General features: G+C 41.5%; 1 protein-coding gene across 2 annotated transcripts; it reads right to left on the minus strand.

The window, feature by feature from the left end:
• Positions 1 to 7,966: 7,966 nt before the first annotated feature.
• OCIAD2 (OCIA domain containing 2) lies at positions 7,967 to 19,917 on the minus strand. Of its 2 annotated transcripts, none has more exons than XM_014478775.2 (7): positions 19,778 to 19,917; positions 17,233 to 17,356; positions 14,083 to 14,179; positions 12,450 to 12,503; positions 12,086 to 12,133; positions 10,796 to 10,913; positions 7,967 to 9,142 (listed from the first exon to the last, which is right to left on the minus strand). In XM_014478775.2, the coding sequence occupies exons 2-7, from the start codon at positions 17,296 to 17,298 to the stop codon at positions 9,061 to 9,063; spliced, it is 465 nt and encodes a 154-aa protein (XP_014334261.1). In that variant the 5' UTR covers positions 17,299 to 17,356; positions 19,778 to 19,917; the 3' UTR covers positions 7,967 to 9,060. The 2 variants fall into 2 exon arrangements, with proteins under 2 accessions (XP_014334261.1, XP_005897686.1); XM_005897624.3 differs by having other exon boundaries at positions 17,233 to 17,360; positions 19,778 to 19,909.
• Positions 19,918 to 24,450: the final 4,533 nt, after the last annotated feature.

A 24,450-nucleotide genomic window follows, 5' to 3' on the forward strand; every position in this document is an offset into this window, starting at 1 on the left:
TGCAGCAAGCGTTTCAGAAACGCCTTTTTTTCTGACCTTGCCTCAGAAGTCCCGAAGCATTTTTTGTAAACCTGCCTCAAGGCAGGAGCATAAACTCCACACCCAGTCAACGTTTTTTAAAAAAAGAAACATGGGATGGAAGATGCTGAGCTTTCTTCAGCCCCCATTTGACCACAATAATTCACACCATTCTCACACACGAAATAAACTCATACTTTTTCCGGAAGTCCACTGTGACAGCTCAGGGTCTAGGAGCTCATCGTCTAATCAGGTCCAGGTGTGGATGAGGTAAAGGTCCCTGAGTATCATTCCTCTCAGTCTGAATACCTATGAACTTAGAAGTAATCTTCCCTGTTTGTCCCAAATTCTTGCTGCTTTAGACTTCCCTTTTTAAAGGGTGAATGAGAATGAGAGGCATACAGCAGTCACTTATCTTTGGCACTTAAACCCAGCCAAGTCTTGTGTTGCTTTGACTAGGATTTAGGCATAACCCTTGGGGCTCTTGGTCCTGCTCTCTGAGTCATCCTTTCCCACAAAGGTAGCACATGATTGCCATTGAATAGTGCTCTCGAGCTGCCTCTTTCCCTTAGGAATTAGGGATTCCAAGGTCTATATTCCTATCCAAGCTGATAAAATTTTTTAAACCCGTGGAGCTCTTAGGTCCACTCGATTACACAAATGCCCCTGTAAGTCTATTAAAACAGTCTCTTCTACGTTGGCCTCCCTATGAGGCTGATGAACGACCTCCCTAAAATTCTTGGAAGCCTTGGGCAGGGTCTTCAAAGTTATACCTTTAAGACTTGTAGAAGGCCATTTGTGTCTGAAACGTTCTGAGGCACTGTCATCTTTCTCAGATCTGAAAGGAAGTCTTGGTGCCCTTCTTTGAATTTGACCTTTGCCTGGAAGCTATTTCTGTATATGAGAACACTTTCCTGGCTTAAAAGACTCTTCTGAGCTTTTATGTTTTCTCCAAATCACATTTGTTCCTTATGTAAGGTTTCTCCTCTCATTTTACTTACAAAGCTAGAAAAATCCAGGTGACATTCTCAGCACTGACCTGAAATCACTAGATCAAGTTTATTAGGTACGTATTTTTTTATTTTCCATTTTACCACAGGTAGCAGTTTTGCTAAACTCTGCTACACAATCTTCCCCTGTGGCTCAGCTGGTAAAGAATCCGCCTGCAATGCAGGAGACCTGGGTTCGATCTCTGGGTTGGGAAGATCCCCTGGAGAAGGGAAAGGCTACCCACTCCAGTATTCTGGCCTAGAGAATTCCATGGACTGTATATATAGTCCATGGGGTCACAAAGAGTCAGACACGACCGGGTGACTTTTCACTACACAGTTAGGGTCTCTTCCAGCTTCAATAACATTTTCCCTTATTCCCTATAATTCCTCCTTTTCACCCTCATCCAAGCCCTTTAGGTTTTTATGAAAACCTCCTCAAGGTCTTGCAGTATCCATCTGCCATGTGTTTCCCAAACTAGTGCCACATGTTTAGGTTTTTATGGCAGCTCCTTATGTCCAGCTACCCAGTTTCTGTATTAAGAGTTTGATAAGTAAAATTGTTCTGAATGATAGAGATTTATTATAGGAATTAGATCTTAGAAAATTGTGAAACTGATAAATCAGTCTATTGTGTCTGCAACTAGTATTAGGCATGTTCTTACGGACACAATAGAGACCTAAGTAGAAACAGGTCACTCTAGGCCTAAATTTGGAACTGTCATACCTTCATTTCTGCCTCATATTTTTCCTAAAGCAAGTCATATGGACAAGTCCAAGGTCAAGACATAGGTAAGTGCATCCCACTAACAATGGGAGAGAAATACAAAATTATATGACAAGAAGCTTGCATGTAAAGAGAGAGAAGGAATTGGCTTACTCAAGGGTCTTCCCTTGTACTTCCAATGCAGGGGACCCAGGTTCAATCCCTGGTCAGGGAACCAGATCTCATGCTGCAACTAAGAGTTTGCTTGCCTCAACTAAAAGATCCTGTGTGCCACAAGTAAGACCCAGCGTACCCAAATAAATGAGTCGTTAAAAACATTGAGCCAGTAATACAATCACAAGGGGAGCAGAAGTGACCAGTTCTGCCGCTGGCATTCTAAAGGCATTTAGCTTGTATCTATCTCACGCAGACATTGCATCACATTGTATTACAGCTATGTATTTAAATATCTTACCTCCTGCACTAATCTCTTTGAAAGCAGGGATTATTTTATATATGTATGTATCCCTATGTCTTCAAACACATTGCCTTGCATATTGAAAGTCCTGAAAAATATTTGTGGAGTTAATGGATGAAGCCATTTCTGGGCTTCCAAATCATAAGCTCTGGTTTTCAAAACGTTGTTAGGAAGCTTCCTCCCCCCCCCGCCCCCGACCCCGCCCTGCCCCCCTACTTTTTGGCCGTGTTGTGTGAGACATAGAATCTTAGCTCCCCAACCAGGGATCGAACCTGTGCCCCCCGCAGTGGAAACATGACATCTTAACCCCTGGACCACCAGGGAAGCCCCAGGGAGCTTCCTTTTTGATATTTTCTTTCCTCACCATCATTAATTTCAACCTCCCAGGTTCCTTCTCTTGCCACTTCCCCATTTCCATCCGTATTCTTTCCCCAGCCACTTCTAGAGATGAGAGAATCTAATCAAGTATTTTATAAATTCTTCAAGATGGTCCTTTAGTCAAAGATTTTTTAGACAACATGAATATTATACATTAATAAAGCAAAGGGTCAAACTGGTTTTCAGTACAGGTGACGCAAAACTTTAATCAGAAATTTTGGACTGAAAAGGACAGATAGTTGAGTCTGAAAATAGTTCCATGAAATTGAAAAGAGGTAAGTGTATAACGAGTTATACTGAAGTTCAGAATGACCAGCTGCGTAAGCATAAAGTAGGCAGATGAGACTTGAAGGCAGATCATGGGGAAAAGCCTAGCGTGGGCCAAAGACATGACACAATCACACAGGTTTGGACTACAGCAGTAGTTGTTAACCTCATAGCTAACATCCATTTGTTACCGAATTAGGTCATAAGGATCCCGCTTGGGCTCTAGCCCAGCAGAGGCCCCTGCCTCAGTAAGGAAGGTTCTTTTTCCATTGGGGTTCATGCAGTCAAAAATGAGTTCAAAGCTGAAATTGAAGCCTTTTGCAATGGCCAGAGAATGGAGATATGGGAACTTAGTTCATAAATCAACTTAACGTAGGGGATGACTGAGGCAAGATTTTAGGGAAAGTTTAATGAGGGGGAGGCATATGCATTGCTTTTCTGAAAAGAGGGAGGGTTCTTCCTGGTGCCACCTCCTTTTTCCCCTGTGTAGTCCTCTGGCATCTGGGTCAGAAGCAGGTCGAACCACCATGATGCAGACAGGCGGTGATCTTAGCCTGATTGGTTGGTGGTGAGGTAATCGGGAGTTGACATCATCAACCTGGTTCCAACGGTTTGAGGTCTGTGTGGTTTGTGGGCAGCATACAGTTAACTTCTCCCACCTGCTAGGAGTTTTAGTATCTTTGAAACATCCCAAAGGACATGACTCAGAGTATTAGCTACACACGTTGAGGAGGAACTAAAAGTCCTTGACTTTAATGGTGCAACTATTATTGCATGTGTGTGGAAGTGAAGAACATGCTAGTGTATAATACGCCACTGGTCCAGCTTCACACAACCACACGTTTTGGTCCCAGACTTTGAAGCCTCTGGGTTAATCACTAAAATCTCTACAACGCTATAAATGTCTATGAAATCAGATTTTATAGTTCAGATTTGGGTGTAGAGTTTCAAAGTGAAAATGTTTTCTGTTGATTAGCGAATTCCATTGTTGAATAGTAAGAAAAGTACCTACATGACATTTTCATTACTTAGTCATTCAAGATAAGTATCATTACTATCACAATGTTAACAGAAACTAGGAGAATCATTCTGACAGCACAGGAAGAGAAAATCTTTGCTTAAATGAGAATTTAGAAAATACATTAGCATTGTATACAGTATATCATTATATATAGTTATAGATAGATAACAATATATATTGAAAATTCTGGAAATTATGATCTACTTTGGTAAATGAATCAGACATAAGAGGATTTTGCTACTATTTTTTAAATTGTGAGATGTTTATTTCATGTAGAATATAGTTAAACTCCAGCAATAACTTTTGAACTTCAGGATCACACCGAAGCAAAATTTAGAAACAAATGGTCACCCTAGCTAATACTGGGTGGAACGTTTAAGCAATGTCTCAGAATTTAAAATATCTTTTATAGAGTCCTTTCTAGTCATCCATACATATGTTACCTAAGACAGAAACACACTTCTGGCATCACTGGAGTGTCAGTTCAGTTCATCACTCAGTCGTGTCTGACTCTTTGCAAACCCATGGACTATAGCATGCCCGGCTTCCCTGTCCATCACCAACCCCCCTGGAGCTTGCTCAAACTCATGTCCATCAAGTCGGTGATGCCATCCAATAATCTCATCCTCTGTCATCCCCTTCTCCTCCTGCCCTCAATCTTTGCCAGCATTAGGGCCTTTTCCAGTGAGTCAGTTCTTCCTATCAGGTGACCAGAGTACTGGAGTTTCAGCTTCAGTATCAGTCCTTCTAATGTATATTCAGAAAGTGTCACATGGGAGTAAAATAAATCACTTCAATGCTGTTTTCTGATTGGATGAGGATCATCCTTATTCTCATTACTGCCCTTCTCCACTATTAATGGGCTTCCCACATGGTGCTAGTGGTAAAGAGTCTGCTTGCCAATGCAGGATACATAAGACGTATGGGTTTGATCTCTGGGTTGGGAAGATCCTCTGGAGGAGATAATGGCAACACACTCCAGTATTCTTGCCTGGGAAATCCCATGGACAGAGGAGCCTGGCAAACTACAGACATGCGGTTGCAAAGAGTCAGACACAACTGAAGCAACCTAGCATGTACGCATGCCACAGTTAAGAACATTTTACCATGTTATCTAAAAATACACATGCAGGACAACACTTGTTGATTTCACATATCGTTTGTCTCTTCTTATAGGTACATCCACGAATAAAGTATCTCAGTCAGTTTGGTCACTCAGTCATATCTGACTCTTCGTGATCCCATGGACTGCAGCATGCTAGGCTTCCTTGTCCATCGCCAACTCCTGGAGTTTACTCAAACCCATGTCCATTGAGTCGGTGATGCCATCCAACCATCTCATCCTCTGTTGTCCCCTTCTCCTCCTGCCTTCAATCTTTCCCAGCTTCAGGGTCTTTTAAAATGAGTCAGTTTTTAGCATCAGGTGGCCAAAGTATTGGAGTTTCAGCTTCAGCATCAGGCCTTCCAATGAATATTCAGGACTGATTTCCTTTAGGATGGACTGGTTGGATCTCCTTGCAGTCCAAGGGACTCTCAAGAGTCTTCTCCAACACCACAGTTCAAAAGCATCAGTTCTTCAGCGCTCAGTTTTCTTTATAGTCCAACTCTCTCATCCAAACATGACTACTGGGAAAACCATAGCTTTGACTTGAAGGACCTTTGTTGGCAAAGTAATGTCTCTGCTTTTGAATATGCTGTCTAGGTTGGTCATAGCTTTCCTTCCAAGGAGCAAGCGTCTTTTAATTTCATGGCTGCAGTCACCATCTGCAGTGATTTTGGAGCCCCCAAAAATAAAGTCTGGCACTGTTTCCACTGTTTCCCCATCTATTTACCATGAAGTGATGGGAGCAGATGCTATGATCTTAGTTTTCTGAATGTTGAGTTTTAAGCCAACTTTTCAGTCTCCTCTTTCACTTTCATCAAGAGGCTTTTTAGTTCCTCTTCGCTTTCTGCCATAAGGGTGGTGTCATCTGCATATCTGAGGTTATTGATATTTCTCCCAGCAATCTTGATTCCAGCTTGTGCTTCATCCAGCCCAGCATTTCTCATGATGTCCTCTGTATATAAGTTAAATAAGCAGGGTGACAATATACAGCCTTGATGTACTCCTTTCCCGATTTAGAACCAGTCTGTTGTTCCATGTCCAGTTCTAATTGTTGCTTCCTGACCTGCATACAGATTTCTCAGGAGGCAGGTCAGGTGGTCTGGTATTCCCATCTCTTTAAAGATTTTCCATGGTTTATTGTGATCCATACAGTCAAAAGCTTTGGCGTAGCCAATAAAGCAGCTCTCTTGCTTTTTCAGTGATCCAGTGGATGTTGGCAATTTGATCTCTGGTTCCTCTGCCTTTTCTACAACCAGCTTGAACACCTGGAAGTTCATGGTTCACGTATTGTTGAAGCCTGGCTTGGAGAATTATGAGCATTACTTTACTAGCATGTGAGATGAGTGCAATTGTGTGGAAGTTTGAGCATTCTTTGGCATTGCCTTTCTTTGGGATTGGAATGAAAACTGACCTTTTCCAGTCCTGTGGCCACTGCTGAGTTTTCCAAATTTGCTGGCATATGGAGTGCAGCACTTTCACAGCATCATCTTTTAGGATTTGAAATAGCTCAACTAGAATTCCATCACCTCCATTAGCTTTGTTCATAGTGATGCTTCCTAAGGCCCACTTGACTTTGCATTCCAGGATGTCTGGCTCTAGGTGAGTGATCACACCATTGTGATTATCTGGGTGGTCAAGATCTTTTTTATACAGTTCTTTTGAGTATTCTTGCCACTTCTTAATATCTTCTGCTTCTGTTAGGTCTCTACCATTTCTGTCCTTTATTGTGCCTATCTTTGCATGAAATGTTCCCTTGGTATCTCTACTTTTCTCTAGTCTTTCCCATTTTATTGTTTTCCTATATTTCTTTGCAGTATCTAAACATTACATTTTAAATTCCAAAAACCAAATGTGAAAACTTTCCATTTTCTTCACTCTTGAACATCAGTCCAGTAAGGAATAAGGAAAGTTTTGCCAAGGAAGCTGGTTAGATATCCAATGTTTACCATGTAGTCTCTTCAGTTCTTTCCTTTATGCAAATTTATGTACAATTTTATCTTGTTCTTTGCCAAGGTTTTTGTTGTAAATCATGAAAATACTGCTTCAAAAACTTATGATCACTTTGTTGGTGAGTGTTGATAACTGCTAAATGCTAACAGACAAATGCTGCTCCTTTAAATCTTTCCTGCAAAAACAGAGCCACCCTCAGACACCTGTTTCCTAATAAACACAACAGATAATGCAGCAAAATATTCAAGAATTATTGGCTGATCTTCGAGGTTTTTTCCCTGATTGATTTTCTTTTGCACTAAAATCACTGTGATAAACTGTTTCAATAAGAAACTTATCCACTTAGGAAAATCAGAGAGCCCAAACCATAAACCCAATTGGAGTCAGAAGGACTATGAAGTTGTCAGCAATAAGCATAATGTTCCCTTTCAGCAATAATAGATTCATCCTTCCCCACTGCCCCAAGATGGGTTTTCACATTGACTTGCTGTGCTTAACAATGTGAAAATACTCTGATCCCTGGGAATTCATTTTCTGGAACACAGGAAATAAATGTGCCCAATTCTGAGTTTCTGCCAATAGCTGAGATAACACAGAGTCATCAATTGCTAGTTGTCAGAACCAGGAGTCAAACTGCACCCAAGAACCCAGGATATTGGCTCTGCATCCTGATTTACACAAACAGAATTTTATTGACAGGAAGAAAACCCAGGATATGTAATATAAAAGTGTGTGAGTATTAGTTGCTCCGTTGTGTCTGACTCTTCGCAACCCCATGGACTATAGCCCAACAGTCTCCTCTGCCCATGGGATTCTCCAGGCAAGAAAACTGGAGTGGGTTGTTATCTCCTTCTACAGGGGATCTTCTCTACCCCAGTGTCAAACCGGAGTCTCCTGCATTGCAGGCAGATTCTTTACCATATGAGCCATAAGAGAAGCCCACAATATAAAAAGAGACATGGTCAAAATTACTCCATTTCATACACTTACTATCCATGTAAAAATAAAAACTTCTAAATATTTTTGATGTAGAAAATAAAATATATATCAAGCATTAATTTTTTTCTCTTTGAATTTTTTTATTTTTAAGCATTAACTTTCAATGAGGTTTTCCTTTTTACCTCCATGATACAGTTTTCAAGATGAATTAAGTAAAATGTAAAGTGAACATACACACACCTTCATTAAATGAATGGTGACACACATATACAGCATTTTCCTGAGAAAGTACAAAGATGCAGAAATGTTCACGTAGGGCTCAGACAACCTAACAAAGACAAAGGGTCCCCAGTGGAAGAGTCTGTCTTCATGCAAAAAAAAACCTGGCATGAGAATAGGAATGCAACTCTTGGGGTTGGATTGGCTCCCTCTGAGCTCCCTTAAAACCCTGAAGTTTATCAGTCTCTGAATTAATTCTTCCAGTGATTCTTCCCAGAAATATGCAAACTGCTCCGGAGGGACATTTGGAGAAGTTTTGTTTATTCTTTTAAGCCACGAGCAGCATATAAAAGAGCCCCAGTTCTCGAGAACTGACCATGAGCTAAGCAAGTAACCTAAAACAACCAGCTTTTCCAAAACTTCACCATACCGGGCAGACACGAAATCGCTAAGGTCACTAAAAGGACAGCTGATTTGTATTGCGATGCTCTCAAATGAAATACTTTCCATTAAGTTAGAAAAGCTTGGCTCCTACATTTTAGAAACCACTTCCCATAGACACAGTCTTCCTTGTAGTTCTGTATTTCTACCTCCATACACATTGGTTTTCTTTGGGCATGATTTCCCAAGTTTCTCAGCGTTCATTCCTGTTCTCTATCAGAGATCTTAAAACCCTGAACAAAAGCAAGAGTGAAATGGGGGTGAATGGGGGTGAATCAGAGAAGACTTCAAACTCTTTCATTTAGCTGTAAGGAGGTAAGAGTGCAATGCAATGCTATTTGGTGTATGAATGCTCCCAACATGTTCTTAAACAGCAGAAAACATGGAATGCTCAATCCAATTGAGAATTAACAGGAAAGCATTTCAATAGAGCAAGAGAATCACAATGTTGCTGTTCCACAATATGCAAGTTATTTTAAAGTACACTTGACATTTTAAAGGTACACAAATTCAGATGCTCTTTGAGGCTTCGGTGCCCACACACAGAGTTTAGGAAGCTGAAGGCTGTGAACTTCTCTCCTGACTTAATCCATGCTTTGTTTTGCATTCCTCACAGGTAAGCAGGCAGTGCCTAAAACAGAAGCAAAAATGTTGTTTTGTACTTTGACACTGGAAGCTCTCGTCTGAACACAATATTATTCAGGGATTAAAAAAAATTTAATTGATATATAGCTAATTGACAATGTTGTGTTAGTTTCTAGTGTACGCAAAGTGACTCAGTTCTCCATATACATGTTTGTGCTTAGTTGCTCAGTCGTGTCCGACTCTTTGCAACCCCATCAACTGTAGCCCACCAGGCTCCTCTGTCCCTGGGATTCTCCAGGCAAGAATACTGCAGTGGGTTGCCATTGCCTACTCTAATACATATGTTTATATACATATTATTTTCTATTATGGCTTATTACAGGATATTGAATATAGTTCCCTGGGTTATACAGTAAGACCTTGTTGTTTATCTATTTTATATATAGTAATTGTGCATCTGTTAATCCCAATCTCCCAATTTATTCTTACCCCCTTTCCCCTTTGGTAACCATAAGTTTATTTTCTATGTTTTTGAGTCTATTTCTGTTTTGTAAATAAATTCATTTGCATCGTATTTTAGATTATTTAGAAGTATTTTCTAAGCTAAAGTTTTCAAGCTTTTGTTTTCTCAGGAATAATTGGAGTTGTTTCTCGGTTTTAGACTCCTGGAATTTCATCCACTAGAAGGCCAACAATGATCTTCCTGTCCAATGTTGTTGTCAGCATGCTGTGCTGCCTTTCAAACAAGTATGGGGTGTTTAGAGTAAGGTGTCCCCAACAGCAGTCCTATAGTACCATGATAGAAATAGTTATTATTCACTGAGCACTCACTGAGTGTCATAAGCAATCATTCCTATTCCTTATAACATCCCATAAAAAAATTCTGGTGGCCATTTTATACAGATGAGAAAACTGAAGATTTGAGAATTTAAGAAACATGTCCAAGGTCACACAAGTTAGTAAGTAAACAGAACTGCTTTTGAACCCAGTGACTCTAACAGCAGAGGTAATGTGGCTAACTCCAGAGGCCTACTGCTTGTATCCCCTCATGAGCATCACAACTTATATTAATAGTAAAGGCTCTGAGAAGTCTTGCAATTGAGAATCCTGGTTAAACTTGTATAATCTTGTGACGGTAGAAGCTGTGTTGACTGATTAAGGCATTCATTAGACATTTGTACTGGAGAAGGCAATGGCACCCCACTCCAGTACTCTTGCCTGGAAAATCCCATGGATGGAGGAGCCTGGTAGGCTACACTCCATGGGGTGGCTAAGAGTCGGACACGACTGAGCGACTTCACTTTCACTTTTCCCTTTCATGCATTGGAGAAGGAAATGGCAACCCACTCCAGTGTTCTTGCCTGGAGAATCCCAGGGAGGGGGGAGCCTGGTGGGCTGCCATCTATGGGGTCACACAGAGTCGGACATGACTGAAGCAACTTAGCAGCAGCAGCAGCAGCAGTAGACACTTGTACAATGCCTTGAAGGTAGTAGGTACTTACTAAATGTTTGATGAGCAAACAAAATAGGTAACTCAGTTAAATCATAATTATTAATGAATAGCAACAACTCAAACTTTGAATTTTTTTCAACATATCAATGTTAGAACTATTTTAATATTACAAATGGTTGAATGACCTTTCATTTACTTTTTAATAGTTACCTTTATTATAATCCCTTAACCAAACAGAGTACAAACCTGTTATGCCCTGGACCGAAACCAGCTCCACGCAGCTGGCCTTCAAAGGAATGGAATTTACTTTGGCACACTCCTATATATGATGCTTTTCCAAGGCCAAATCCTAAGATACCAGCAACTGTAAAAGCAGGTTAGGAAAGATAAACAATTTAAATATTTGGAACCTCCTGCATTGTCTGCTAGAACTTTCTTTATTAACAGCAATAATTCTTATATCAAAAGTACCTTACTAAATCAATGAACAAAAACTCTGGGAATGAAGCTCTCTATTAAAGAGCAGGATTGGGAACTAGAGACTTTTTGATCTCCTCAGTTTTGAACTGGAGATAGAAGGGCCAGGTTATAGCAAGCCAAGGTGATGCTCTGACATGGGCAGCCAGAGGGTGGCCCAACTGGCAGACAAGTCTGTGAGGTCACCCAGGAAGGGAGAGGTGGGACTTGGGTTGTGGCTCTGGGTAGCCTCCAAATCACTAGGTAGGAGACCCCTTAATTCTCTGTATGGATGGAGTATGGGGAGCCACATTATCTTGCAGGCAGGGGAGGGAGGTCACGAGGCAGGACCATGGAAAACATTTCTAACCTGCTATTCCTGCCGGGAATGAGGTTTTGGATGGTACACCAGAATGTATCTTCTGTGGACATAAAAGGTCTCTGTATAATCAGTGCAAGAAGGTGAAAGCCTAAGTTTATGGTAAATGTATATTAGAAAATGGGCTTCCCTGGTGGTTCAGTGGTAAAGAATCTGCCTGCTGGTGTAGGAGACTCAGGTTCAATCCCTGAGTTATGAAGAGCCCCTGGAGGAGAAAATGGCAACCCACTCCAGTATTCTTGCCTGGAGAATCCCATGGACAGAGGAGCCTGGAGGGCTATAGTCCATGGGGTGGCAAAAAAGTCGGACATGACTTAGCAACTAAACAACAACGTTATCAGAAAGCCCTGATTTTAAAAAACTCTTCATTTATCATGTCCATTATAGAAAATATTTGGAAAAGATTGGCCAAAATAAAAAATTAAAATCCCTTGTGGAGCTGTTGTTCAGAGGCTCTGCTGGCAATGTCCTTTTGTGTCTCCGGCCAGGCCCTCCTAGGCCACGCTTCAGAGAGGACTAAGGTGAAGTCCCTACTGCTCAGCTTTCTGTCAGAAAGTGTGGAATGAACTAAAAAACTGCAATGTGGCAAAAAATGGACACTAGTGTTCAGAGAGATTGACCTGGACATTCCTATCTCCAGTTACTATAAACATAACCTTTTTATAAAAATGAATCTTTGTTTTTTAACTTCTATGACTTACGTGCAACTTTAGGCAATGAACCAAATCTCGGATTCGCTGCTAAATAACCTAGGAAGTAATGTATAAAGACATTATTATTTCATTTTATAACATTTAAATTCAAAAAGGATAAAGAAGTCTTAATTTCATCTTCAAATTTAATTTCCCTTTGCCATGTAACCTAACACAGTCACTCATTCCAAGGAAGAGGACATCTATGGGAAAGAAGTATGGGGACATAGACTAGAAACAGTCTAAAGCCTGCATAAATAAATCCTTCACCAAAACAGAAATGCCAAGTATTGTACCAAAACCTGCCAGGAGGACCACAGAAAACTGGATTTTCTTAAGTTAAAACATTTACTAAATATCAACTCTTACTTACCATGATGGACCAGTCCTTGGGTGACAAGCATGCTTACAAGAGAAAAAGGCAGAGCTGTAAAACAAAAAAGCCCTTAAGTATTGTTATTTTGAAATTTGGCACCTTCCCTAGAGGTCAGGGAGAATTACTCTGTTTTTTTCTTCTTACTTTGGCAGTGAGATCTTAGTCATTTGTTATTTTACTTATTTGACAAATATTAAGCACCACATGGAGAATTTTCTTGGGGTCTGCCCCAGGCGCTCAACCTAATGCACAGCATTAACATAACAAAATCTAGACTCCCTGCAATTCCATCTCCAACACCCACCATGCATCATCTCTCTCATCACTACATACAACACAGGCACATTCATGTGTGTGTGCACTGAGCTGGGGAATTTGGGAGTTGCCGTGAGCCGTATATTTAGAAAATTTCAATCCTGCAGAAAAGTTTTTTTAAAAAAAGGACAATAAACTGCACCTCCTGTTTAGGATAGTGCCCTGCTTTTGTCTAATGCCATTTTGTTGCACGATTTGGATATATTTATTTTCTGAAAATTACTATATTCGCAGTAAACATGGGCAATGTTTAGAGATGATTTTTAAAAACAGACACGTTGGTCTGGCAAAAGCAGTTTCTAGTCAAAATGTGTCAAATGACTTCTTCCCAAAGCAGTGAGAAGTGATTATATATACTATTTGATTTGGCTTAGCTGCTAGCTCTTCCTAGTAACCAAGACAAATCAAATAGCAACCAGCTTTTCCACTCAGATCTATCTACCTGATGGTAGGCAAATGAGTCATACTGTAATTTTAAACTACTAGGGGCTTACTTCAATTACTTACTCATGGGTTATCAGAAAACAATTTCTAGCAGCATAATCAATAATCAGTAATGCATAGCAAATATCAACTTCTAAACAGTGTTATTTCCAAAACAACTGATACTGAATTTGAATAATTTAAGAAATCAAAATGAGTATTTCAAAGTAAAATTAGCTCTATGCCAGCAATATTGGGACTATATCTACAGGCTCTGGTATGACATTTTCAAATGAAAAGTCATGAATTTTTAAAATTAGATGGGACTTTAATGCACTGCCTGAATTCACACCCTTGTCTTATATAAAGCAGGCCCAGAAAGAGAAAGAGACTTGACAGAAAAAGTTATTTCAAGACACTGTAAGGGAAGTATTAACAGAATGCTCCCACTCTTCATTCATTCCACAAATATTTAACTGGTTCACGTATTTTTATATGTGAAGCACCATGCTTGGCTCTAGGAGGGCGCAATGAACCTGAACTTGATGAAGGTTAGAGTCCAGTGGAATTGTGGAAGGTCTACTCTTTCAAGAAATTCTAAGTTAACATTCCTGGTTCACTTTCTCGGTCACATGAAGGAAAGTGTTAGGGGTGAATCACTTTCTGCTAAGGAAGGTAAACAGCTCCTACATCAGATACTGTCCCTGCCCTTAAAAAAGTCTCAATATGGATTTAAATTCCAAACAGCCTCAGATACCAACGTTCTTCCCGGAATTATGCAAAGTTCCTGCTAAAAAAAAAAAAATCATTACCATAATTCTAATATGATATTAGGCAGTTTATATTAGGCAGCAAATACAGTGTTAACGACAATTAAGAGGGGTGCGATTACCTCTCTTCCAGAAACTTTCTTCTTGACATTCCCGGATAATCTTTGAAATCTCTGATCTGTGGATGTGCAGTTTTGATTTTGGACAAAACAACAGACTCTGCAAGGGAAGTTACATGATGAGTTGACTGAAATCATCAGAAAAGCATCTGTTTTATTTTCCCCCCGAGGAGGGCAAGGAGGTCTCTTCCCTCTGGTCTCACAGCGTGTATGCCTTGGATCCTGGCTGCCAGCACTGAGCAATAGCCGGTTTCAGCCAGTGCTTTGCAGATGCAAGCACTGGGTGAACTTGAGCAAGAAAAGAATTTTTTTGAGAAGCAAACAGTGATTCATGGTTTAGCGAGCATGAAGCAGATATCTGGTCAGAATGCATTACTGCTGAGGCCACATTTTCTTTTTTAAATATTTATTTAACTAGGCGGCACCAGTTCTTAGTTGTGGCATGCGGGCTCTAGTTCCCTGACCAGGGACTGAACCCTGGCCCCCTGCATTGGAAGCTCAGAGTCTTAGCCACTGGACCACCAGGGAAGTCCCCACATTTTCTTCTTCTATCTTTCTCCTCTGCACGCTTCCCCTGCAATGCTACTCACTCCTTGGGCTGTAATCTTTTGTTGTTCAGTGACTCATTAAATTTTTATTATGGTAAAATACCCGTAATAGTTACCATTTGAACCATTTTACTTAAAAATTTTTTTCATACTCTGGTATACTTTATTTAAAAAAAATTTCTATATTAAAGTATAGTTGGTTTACAAAAATGTGTTTAACCATCGTATACAATAAAAAGCAGACAACAAATGGCATTAAGTATATCTATAATATTGTGCAGCCATATCTATCTAGTTCCAGAACTTTTTCATCACCCTCAAAGGAAATTCCATACCCATTGAAGAGTCTCTCCTCATTCCCTAATCACCTAGCAACCATTAATCTGCCTTTTGGATCTGCCTATTCTGGATATTTTGTACAAACAATATCATACTGCATGTGACCTTGTGTGGTTAGCTTCTTTTCCTTTGTGTAATGTGTCAAAGGTTCATGCATGATGTAACATGTATTTCATTTCTTTTTATGGCTCAGTAATGTTCCAGTGTATGCACATAACACATTCTGTTTATCCATTCATCCATTGATGGATATCTGGACTGTTTCCACTGTCGGACTATTGTGAATAATGCTGCTGTGAACATTCCTGTACAAGTTTTAGTTTTCCGCTCTGCTGGGCCATGTTGTAACTCTGTGTTTAACTTATTGGGGAACTGCCAAACTGTTTTCCACAGGAGCTGCACCATTTTACAATCCCAGCAACAATGTATGAGGTTTTCAATTTTTCTATATCCTTGTCAACACTTGTTATTTTCTGTTTTCTTTCTTTTCTGTTAGTTGCACTGTGCAATTTATGGGATCTTAGTTCCCTTACCAGGGGGTGAACCCCAGTATTTATTTTTTAAAATTAGCACATTAAATGCTTTTAATATAAACTATTTAATTTGTTTAAACTAAAAAAACTAAATTGTTTATGTTTTTGATTATGGTCATGCTAGTGGTTGTGAAATGGTGGTTGTGATTTGCATTTTCCATTAAGTATCTTTTCATCTGAATTTTGGCCATGTGTATATCTTCTTTGGAGAAATACCTAATCAAGCCCTTTGCTCATTTTTTCAAATTAGGTTGTCTTTCTGTTGTTGAGTTATAAGAGCTCTTTATATATTATGGATACTAAACCCTTATCAGACATATAATTCATAAATAATTTTTCCCATTCTGTGGGTGATTCATTTGTTTTTTAGAAACAAACTTTATTGAAATTTTTCCTTAAATCACACTTATATTTCCTTGTTTGTGAATTACTTATGTAGGTCCTTTTCCTTTTATCTCTTGGAATTTTAGTGATTTTCTTGTTGAGGTGAAGTCTATGGCTTTTGAAGTTCACCCTGTTGATTTTGCAAATGTTCTTTTTGGACTTTCTGTAGTAGATGTCAGTGTGAACGGTGATCACCATTTCTCGAACACTTGCCCCTGGGCCAGGCACTGTGCCAAGCACTTTACGTGCATGATGGTGAGGTACAAGGACCCTGTGGTGCCAGTGCCTTCAGAGCTCTACCTACCACCCAAGCAGGCAAGTCCTCTCTTCTTCCTCTACAGCTCCCCCAGTGCAGCACGCGGAAGCAGTGGTCAGGGTGAGCCACAGCAACCAGAGAAGGACCTGCTCTTATGCTCCACTTATGTTAGCTCAGCAAACACTCCTCCTTCCCCCAGTGTAAATATTTCTTCTTGGTTCTGCCTGTGGCAGAAATAAGCATCTCTCTCCTTCCCCTCCCCTAAACACACACATGCAGGGTCAGGGAACCCGACTATCACAGCTGCTGTGAGTCCTGCAGTCAAGAATGAAGTACCAGCAGAGAGTGTCCTCAGGGAGCTCTGGTGAGCCTTTTCTGTAGAGCCATAAATGTTTTATGGCTCTCCATTTCACAGAGGCAACTTGGGTGTCTAAATTCTTTTCCTTGTGACATGATATCATTTGTCTATTTGCCTCTCCTAAGCTTTGCTCTGAAATATAATCTCCATAACCCATTTTTAGCTTGAAAAGTTGACCTCAGAGAACATGAGCTCTATTTACCTATCACAATACCTTCTCTTTTCTTCATTCATGTGTCCCCAAGACACACAATCTTCATTCTCAACAAGCTGAAAAACTGTGCCCCAGTTAACACTTGGGTTCTCAATCTGATGACTAATTTAGTAGTTCAGGGCTCTGCCATCTTGAACAGTATCTACAGTCAGCAGCATATCCTTAGCATGATTAGCCTTGGTAACAGAAATGTAAAAAGCATGCATCATGTAGCATTCTGTTAGATTCAATAAAGAGTTTTGCTCTGCTAAAGGAAACCTCTTCAGTCACTGACAACCTACAGAAGAGTTAGTTAAGTTGAATTCTAAACAGGGAAGAGTAAAGAAAAGATTTTGTAAATAAAAGTCTCCTTTTCAAGACAGCCAGAAACATACTTTCCTTCTCCGTTCTATTTTCCTTGAGCCTATCCTACAAAGTGCCAGGCAGAGGAAAGTAAGACAATTGATCAAGGATGAGGTTTAAGGGGAAGTCCTGTATGATATTCCTCTTTAGATGGCAGACTTCAAATTATAAATACATACCTGCTTGCTTGGTGGTGGCAAATGGGGACCTTTTTCTTGGTTTTCATGTGTGGATACTGAAGCCATGATGACCTTGTCTTCGCTTCTCTTCTAGTTGAGTGGACTCAGCTTCCTTGTTGACCCACTATCTAAGGAAAGTGTAAGAGTCACTGTGCAGTGATAGAACATTTATGTCAACCATAAAACACCCTTAGGATCAACACCCCTATTTGGAAAACTTACTTTCATTTTGTCATTAATCTTAACTTCCAACCACCTGCAAACTCACTTTCTAATGCTCCTTCCCCAGCAACACACACACACATACTAACAGACTGATGGTGACAGATCAGAGGTGGAGTGGAGTGAGATGTCAAAGAAGGCAGAGTGAAATGTTTTACAACCTACAGTGTCAGTCACGACCGTGTCTGACTCTTTATGACCCCATGGACTGTGTAGCCTACCAGGCTCCCTCTGTCCATGGAATTCTCTAAGCAAGAATACTGGAGTGGGTAGCCATTCCCTTCTTTAGAGGATCTTCCCAACCCAGGGATCCAACCCGGGTCTCCCATGTTGCAGGCAGATTACTTAGCCCTTAAGACTTAAAAACTACCTTGAAAAATTTCAATTCATTACCATGTCATTAACTTACACAAATATTTACTGAGTGTCTATTATGTGCCAGACCAAAGGCTACAAAAGACGACGACATCAATACTAAAGTAACTCACAGTCTACAGGGAAGACAGGCAGTTATACAACATGTAGAAGTCTTCCCTAGAGGTAGGCACAGGGTGCTGAGGAAGGAGAGGAAAAAAGGCATGTTCTCTCTGGTTAGATCTGAAGACACCAAAGACTAAGACTCTTGAGCTTTCAAGACGGCCTGTGGAGAGTGGATGGACTCCAGGGGCAGGGAGACCAGATTGGAAAGTGCTATCATAATCTAGGGAATGAAGTCAAGAGGCCTGAACCAAGACCCTTGTGGGAAGGCTAGAGATGATAATTTTGCATCTGGAAATGTTGGATTTGGGTGCCTGTGGGGGCATACATTGGAATTAACCATTGGGGATTAGAATATTTGAGGATTTGGGTCTAGAGTTACAGATTAAGAGTAGGCTGGAAAGATCAGTTTGGAAGTTGCCATCTAGGAAATGATAGGTAAAGTAGGAAACAGGAATAAAATTGTGTAAGAAGAGTACTGGAGAATGTGAACATCGAGGCCAAGGGAATACCAACAGGAGGAGGAACAACAGGCCAAGGAGAGGACTGAGAAAGAAGAGCTGATACAAAGTGGAAAGGGTGTCTGAGGAAGAAATAAATCATCAGTGTCATGTGGCTCAGAACAACCGGCATAGTCCAGGTGGACCATGAACCCTACCCAACCTCCTGCCCAGTCAATGGGCCACTGTCCTCTGCAGGTCCAGACTCCATGACAACCACTGACTTTCATGCAAAATGAACATATTTTCATACACAATTCAGTTTCCTACTAAGCTGCCAGGAATATCAGCCAAGGGAATCCACACTTGACCAAGTTTCACTTTCGGTGCTTGATGTTATTATAGCGGGAGTATGATGCCCTAGGGTGGAAAGTCTTGGAATCAGGAAGACCTGAGTTCAGATCCTGACTACTTGGTAGCCTGGCTTTGGGGTAAGTAACTTGAAGTGTCTGTGCCACAACTTCTCAACTGCCAAGTGCGGGTAATGGACCTTAAGGGGCTAGTACAAGGATGAAGGGTGAGGTCCACAAGTCGGCAGCTCCACAACCAGCACACAGTGAGTGTGTGAGCAGTAAGGGGCAGCTGTCAGAACCCTGAGCACCCTATTTCTTGAGGACTTCCAGGAAGTCTTTGCTGACATAAGGCCAAATTAGATTATCTTTGCCTAGTTAGGCCATTGCCTCAAATCCGGAAGCAAAAACACTACAACTGGGCTTTGGTGGTGAAGCCCCTTCACACCCATCTAGCCTTCAGTCCACATCTAAGCTGGGCTTCTCAGGGTGTTGCCTAAAGGTGCAGCCCCCACCCTATGCCCAGATCTGGTTTGGGGTCCCTCTGCTTCTTTAGTTGTTGGGGGTGGGGTGGCAGAAGTCCTGACGGGTGGGCAGTGGGAGGGAGGCGATCGGCAGGATAGGGGGGTGGGGGCGTGCGATCGGACACAGCTAGGGAGGGTCCCTGCACTTTCTGGTAGGGGAGCAGGGACTGGGAGTGGGGTTGGGGGTGGAGCTGGATCAGCTTGCAGGAAATTGCTGCCATCGGGGTCTCATCCGGAGCCGGGCCAGTAAGGGGCGATTCTAGGCTAAGTACCACCGTCCTGAGGACCCCAGAAGTCATGTAGTCAAAGAAGGCCACCCCCTGTCGCTATCGCACCTGCTGTTACCTGCCCCCACCCCTCAAGTGGGCACACCCGCGGGGCTGAGGATCTCCTCGCAGGCCGCGTCTCCCTCGCGCGCCCAGCCAAGCTCGCCACCCTGTGCGGCCGTGGCTGCACCTCGGATGCTCCGGCTTCCCGGGTGCCCGCGCCCGCCCCTGGCGACCCCCGGGAGCCGTTATCGTGGTCCCCTTACCGCGCTCGCTTCCAGGACCTCGCCTGTGCTCTGGAGCTTCCCTCCGCCTCTTTCTTCCTCTCGCTCCGCCCCCGTGGCGCCCCGCCCCTCGCTTCCTCGCGTGAGTCATTCAACAAGTGCACCCCATCCCCCGCCTCGCAGTCCCTTTCTCTCTTGGTGGCCTCACCCACACACAACTGCCCCGGCTGAAACCCGGCTCCTGTTGGAACCTCCGACTCCACCCCCAAGGCTTGTCCAGACACCCGGTAGATTCTACTGAATACTTCCTCGATTGCCTTACAAATTACTTCTTTCCTCCCAACGAAAAGAGCGACAACCATTTATTGAACACCCTCCTTGGACGAGACGGCTACTTCCACTTATCTGCAGGCTTGTTTTGGCTTGTCTTTTTTTGCAGTGTAATTGGCATAGCATTATATTAATTTTAGGAGCTCAACATAATGATTCAATATTTGTATACGTTGCAAAATGATTACTCAGTAAATCTAGTTAACATCCCTCACTATTTGTAGTTACCAAAAAAAATTACCCCACCCCTCCCCTTGGATGAAGATTTTTAAAATCTCCTTTTAGCAACTTTCAAACATGCAATATATATATATATATATATATATATATATATATATAGTATTATTAACTATAGTTGCCATGCTGTGTGTTACATTCCCATGACTTATTTTATAACTGGAATTTTCCACCTTTGATGCCCTTCACTCATTTTGCTGATCCCTATGCAATCTTTTCTACAACTCTCTACAAAGAATACTGTTATCTGCATTTTATGGACCAGGCAACTGAGTTGTGCCAGGCCACACTGGTTGTTCAGTCTCAGTGGTATCTGACTCTTTGCCACCCATGCACTGCAGCACACCAGGCGTCCCTGTCCTTCACCATCTCCCAGAGCTTGCTCAAACTCATGTCCACTGAGTCAGTGATGCCATCCAACCATCTTATCCTCTGTCGTCCCCTTCTCCTCTTGCCTTCAATCTTTCCCAGCATCAGCGTCTTTTCTCCAGTGAATTGGCTCTTTGTATCAGGTGGCCAAAGTATTGGAGCTTCAGCTTCAGTATCAGGCTTTCCAATGAATATTCAGAATTGACTTCTTTAAAGATTGACTGGTTTGATCTCCTGGCAGTCCAAGGGACTCTCAAGAGTCTTCTCCAACACCACAGTTTAAAACATCAATTCTTTGGCACTGAGCTTTCTTTATGGTCCAACTCTCACATCCATACATGACTACTGGAAAAACCATAGCTTTGACCATACGAACCTTTGTCGGCAAAGTATTTAAGTAAAAAAATAAAAGATACGTCTTTACTACCTGTGTCACTCTCCCCAACCTCAGCTGCGATTCCTCCCTGGAACATGCCACTGGGACTCAGGGAATGTCTTGAGTTGGAAGAGAGGCTGTGGGATATGTGGAAGGCCCTTATCATTTCACATCTTTCCTGACTGTCCTAATTAGTCTCTACACCTCTGGCCTCTTGCGAGCCCCTCTGGCATCCACTGGGCCTTCCTTCTGTTCCTCGTGTTCACCCAGTTCTTCCCACCTGAGTGAGGCCTGGTATGGAGCCTGGACTCCTCTCCCCATCAGGCATGTGCTGGTTTTTTCCTGCTCATTCTTCTCTGACTCTTACTCATGGGGACCTGCCTTGACCCCATGCAGCCTAAAGTGGGTCTGCCTTTTCCTTGTTCATAGCACTTATCATGCGTTATCATGAACACTCTTGTTAGTGTGCTTACTCCTTTAAAATTTGTTTCCCCTTCTTCAGTGTCCTCTTCCTGAGATAAGGAACAAGATGGTATTATTTTGCCCACCATTGTATACTTAGCATCTCATATTTGGAAGGGCCCAGTGAAGAGCTGCTGAATGAATGAATGAATGAACCAATGAGTCTGAGCCCAAAGGCTGGATGTCAGGATACTGTTTGGGAGAATCTGTGTTCCCCCCAGTACACCCCCAGACCACTGTTCCTCCATGTGATTCACTGCTTTCTTTTCACTCCCACTTCCCCCCTCTAAATAAAAAGGAGACACAATTCTGTTGCTAATTTTGCTCTGTGTTACCGGAAGTCAGAAATAACTTTATTTCGTGGTCTAAAAGGAAGAGCTTTCTAATCGGTTTTGTGATAAAATTGAATAGCCCTACGTTACGAAGTTTATCTTCCAACAAATATGCTACAGGCATTTGACCTTTTAACATCTTGCTACAATAGAGTCTATGTCCCTACCCTCACTTCTACTTTCCACCAGAATGTTCTACTTAATTGTCTGAAATAATTAGAAGTTATCCATCAGATAGTAAAGAATTCACGTGCAATGTGGGAGACCTGGGTTTGATCTCTGGGTTGGAAAGATCCCATGGAGGAGGGCATGGCAACCCACTCCAGAATTCTTGCCTGGAGAATCCCCATGGACAGAGCAGCCGGGCAGGCTGCAGTCCATGGGGTCACAAAGAGTCGGGCACGACTGAGAGATTAAGCGCAGCACCCGTATGCCATGGGCATGTGTTATATAAATTCATTACTTGGTACTGATTGGACAAATGTGGGGTGCCCCTGTATTCTTCTAGGTACTTTCAGAGATAAAAGAGAAAAGACATGGGTCCCTTCCACAAAGGATAGATCACTTCCCAAAGAATTAGGATAAAATACAACATCCATAGCCCTAGAAGTGGACAACACTGAACAGAGCCTTTCTTTACTAAAATTTTATTTTTTAAAAAAATTTATTGTAATATAGCTGATTTGCAGTGTGTTAGTTTCAGGGTTTTTTTGTTTTTGTTTTTAAATTCTATTGATATATAGTTGATTTACAATGTTGTGAACAGAGCCTTTCTTAGGTCATGCCTCAGTAGCTGCCGGAGCCTCAGGATCATGATGGCAAAGTTGATTATCGCTGGCTAATGCTATGGAAACTGTGGCTGATTTAGAAAGTGCAAAAACATTCATAGCAGGCTGCAGCTTGAGCAATTTCCATAGCTCTGTGCTGTCCCCAGGAAAGATCCCAGTTCATTAGCAGGGCCCGACAGGATTCAGCCCCTGCCCGTCTTTCCAACACAGCGATCTTAGGCCCTTCAGGGGTCCTACAGAGAGGCTGAGGTTCTCTCTTCTCATGTTTCATGCTTTTGCATATGCTGGGGCTTCAGCTTCTGCATTCTCCACCCCTCCCTCACCCATTTTTTAAAAAAATTGAAGTATAGCTGATGTGCAGTATTATATGTTACAGGTGTACAAAATAGTGAGTCAGAATTTTTAAAGGTTGTACTCCACTTATGGTTATTACAAAATATTGGCTCTACTCCCTGTGTTGTACAACGTATCCTTGTAGCTTATTTTATGCATAATAGTTTGTACCTCTTAATTCCATCTCCCCTTCTCTCTCCCCACTGGTTAACCACTATTTTGTTCTCTATAACTGAATCTGTTTCTTTTTTGTTATATTCACTAGTTTGTTGTATTTTTTTAGATTCACAAATAAATGATATCATACAGTATTTGTCTTTCTGTGTCTGACTTATTTCACTTAGCATGATGTTCCCAAAGTCTACACATGTTGCAAATGTTGTTTTTTTAATGGCCTAGTAGTATTCCATTGTACATATACCACATCTTCTTTATCCATTCATATTGATGAATGCTTAAGTTGCTTTCATGTCTTGGCAATTATAAATAATGCTGCTATGAACATAGGGTATACGTATCTTTTGTAATTAGTGTTTTTTGGGTTTTTTGGGATATATACCCAGGAGTGGAATTGCTGGGTCATATGCTAGTTGTATTTTTTGTTTTTTGAGAAAACTCCATACTGTTTTTCACAGTGGCTGCACCAATTTACATTCCCATTAACTGTGTATGAGGGCTCCCTTTTCTCTACATCCTTGCCAACATTCATTATTTGTGTTCTTTCTTATGATAGCCATTCTGACAGGTGTGAGGTGATACCTCATTGTGATTTTTAACTTGAATTTCTTTGACAATGTAGAGCACCTTTTCAAGTGCCTGTTGTCCATCTTCATGCCCTCTTTGGAAAAATCTCTATTTGGGTCTTCTGCCCATTTTTTACTCAGCTTGTTTGCTTGTTAGATGTTGAGTTATGTGAGCTGTTTATATATTTTGCATATTAAACCTTATCAGCAAATATTTTCTCTCATTCAGCAGGTTATCTTTTAGTTTTGCTGATTGTCTCACTCATTCTTAAAGACTATGCCTAGGGATCACTTCTTGACAGCTTGGCCAGACTCAAGCTTGCTTTCCCAGCTCCTGGGTTCCCATTGCGCTTTGCAGTGGATACCTATTGTGTATATGTGTGTGCATATATACGTGTTTGTTATGCACGTATGTGTATACAAGTTTAACAGTTATAACTAACATGTATTAAACACGATGTGCCACGTGTTCTTCTGGTCTCTTTTCACCTTTTAACCATCTGCACAGCAGTCACCTGACAGAGATGCTAATAACTTAGCCAGGAAGTGACAGGACCAGCATTTGAACCCAGGACTGAGAGCTGTACATTTCAGAACTGTCTCTCAGCTGTCATCACATTATGTTACAACCACTGATGTCGTTCATGGTCACTCCTCTTGACTGTGAGCTCCTTGAGGGCAGGGACTGATCTTGCTCAGTAAATGGAACACAGTATGAACTCAAGAATGAGTAAGTGAGTTTAAT

This window comes from Bos mutus, chromosome 6, assembly GCF_027580195.1.
Source record: "Bos mutus isolate GX-2022 chromosome 6, NWIPB_WYAK_1.1, whole genome shotgun sequence".
Lineage (NCBI taxonomy): Eukaryota > Metazoa > Chordata > Mammalia > Artiodactyla > Bovidae > Bos > Bos mutus.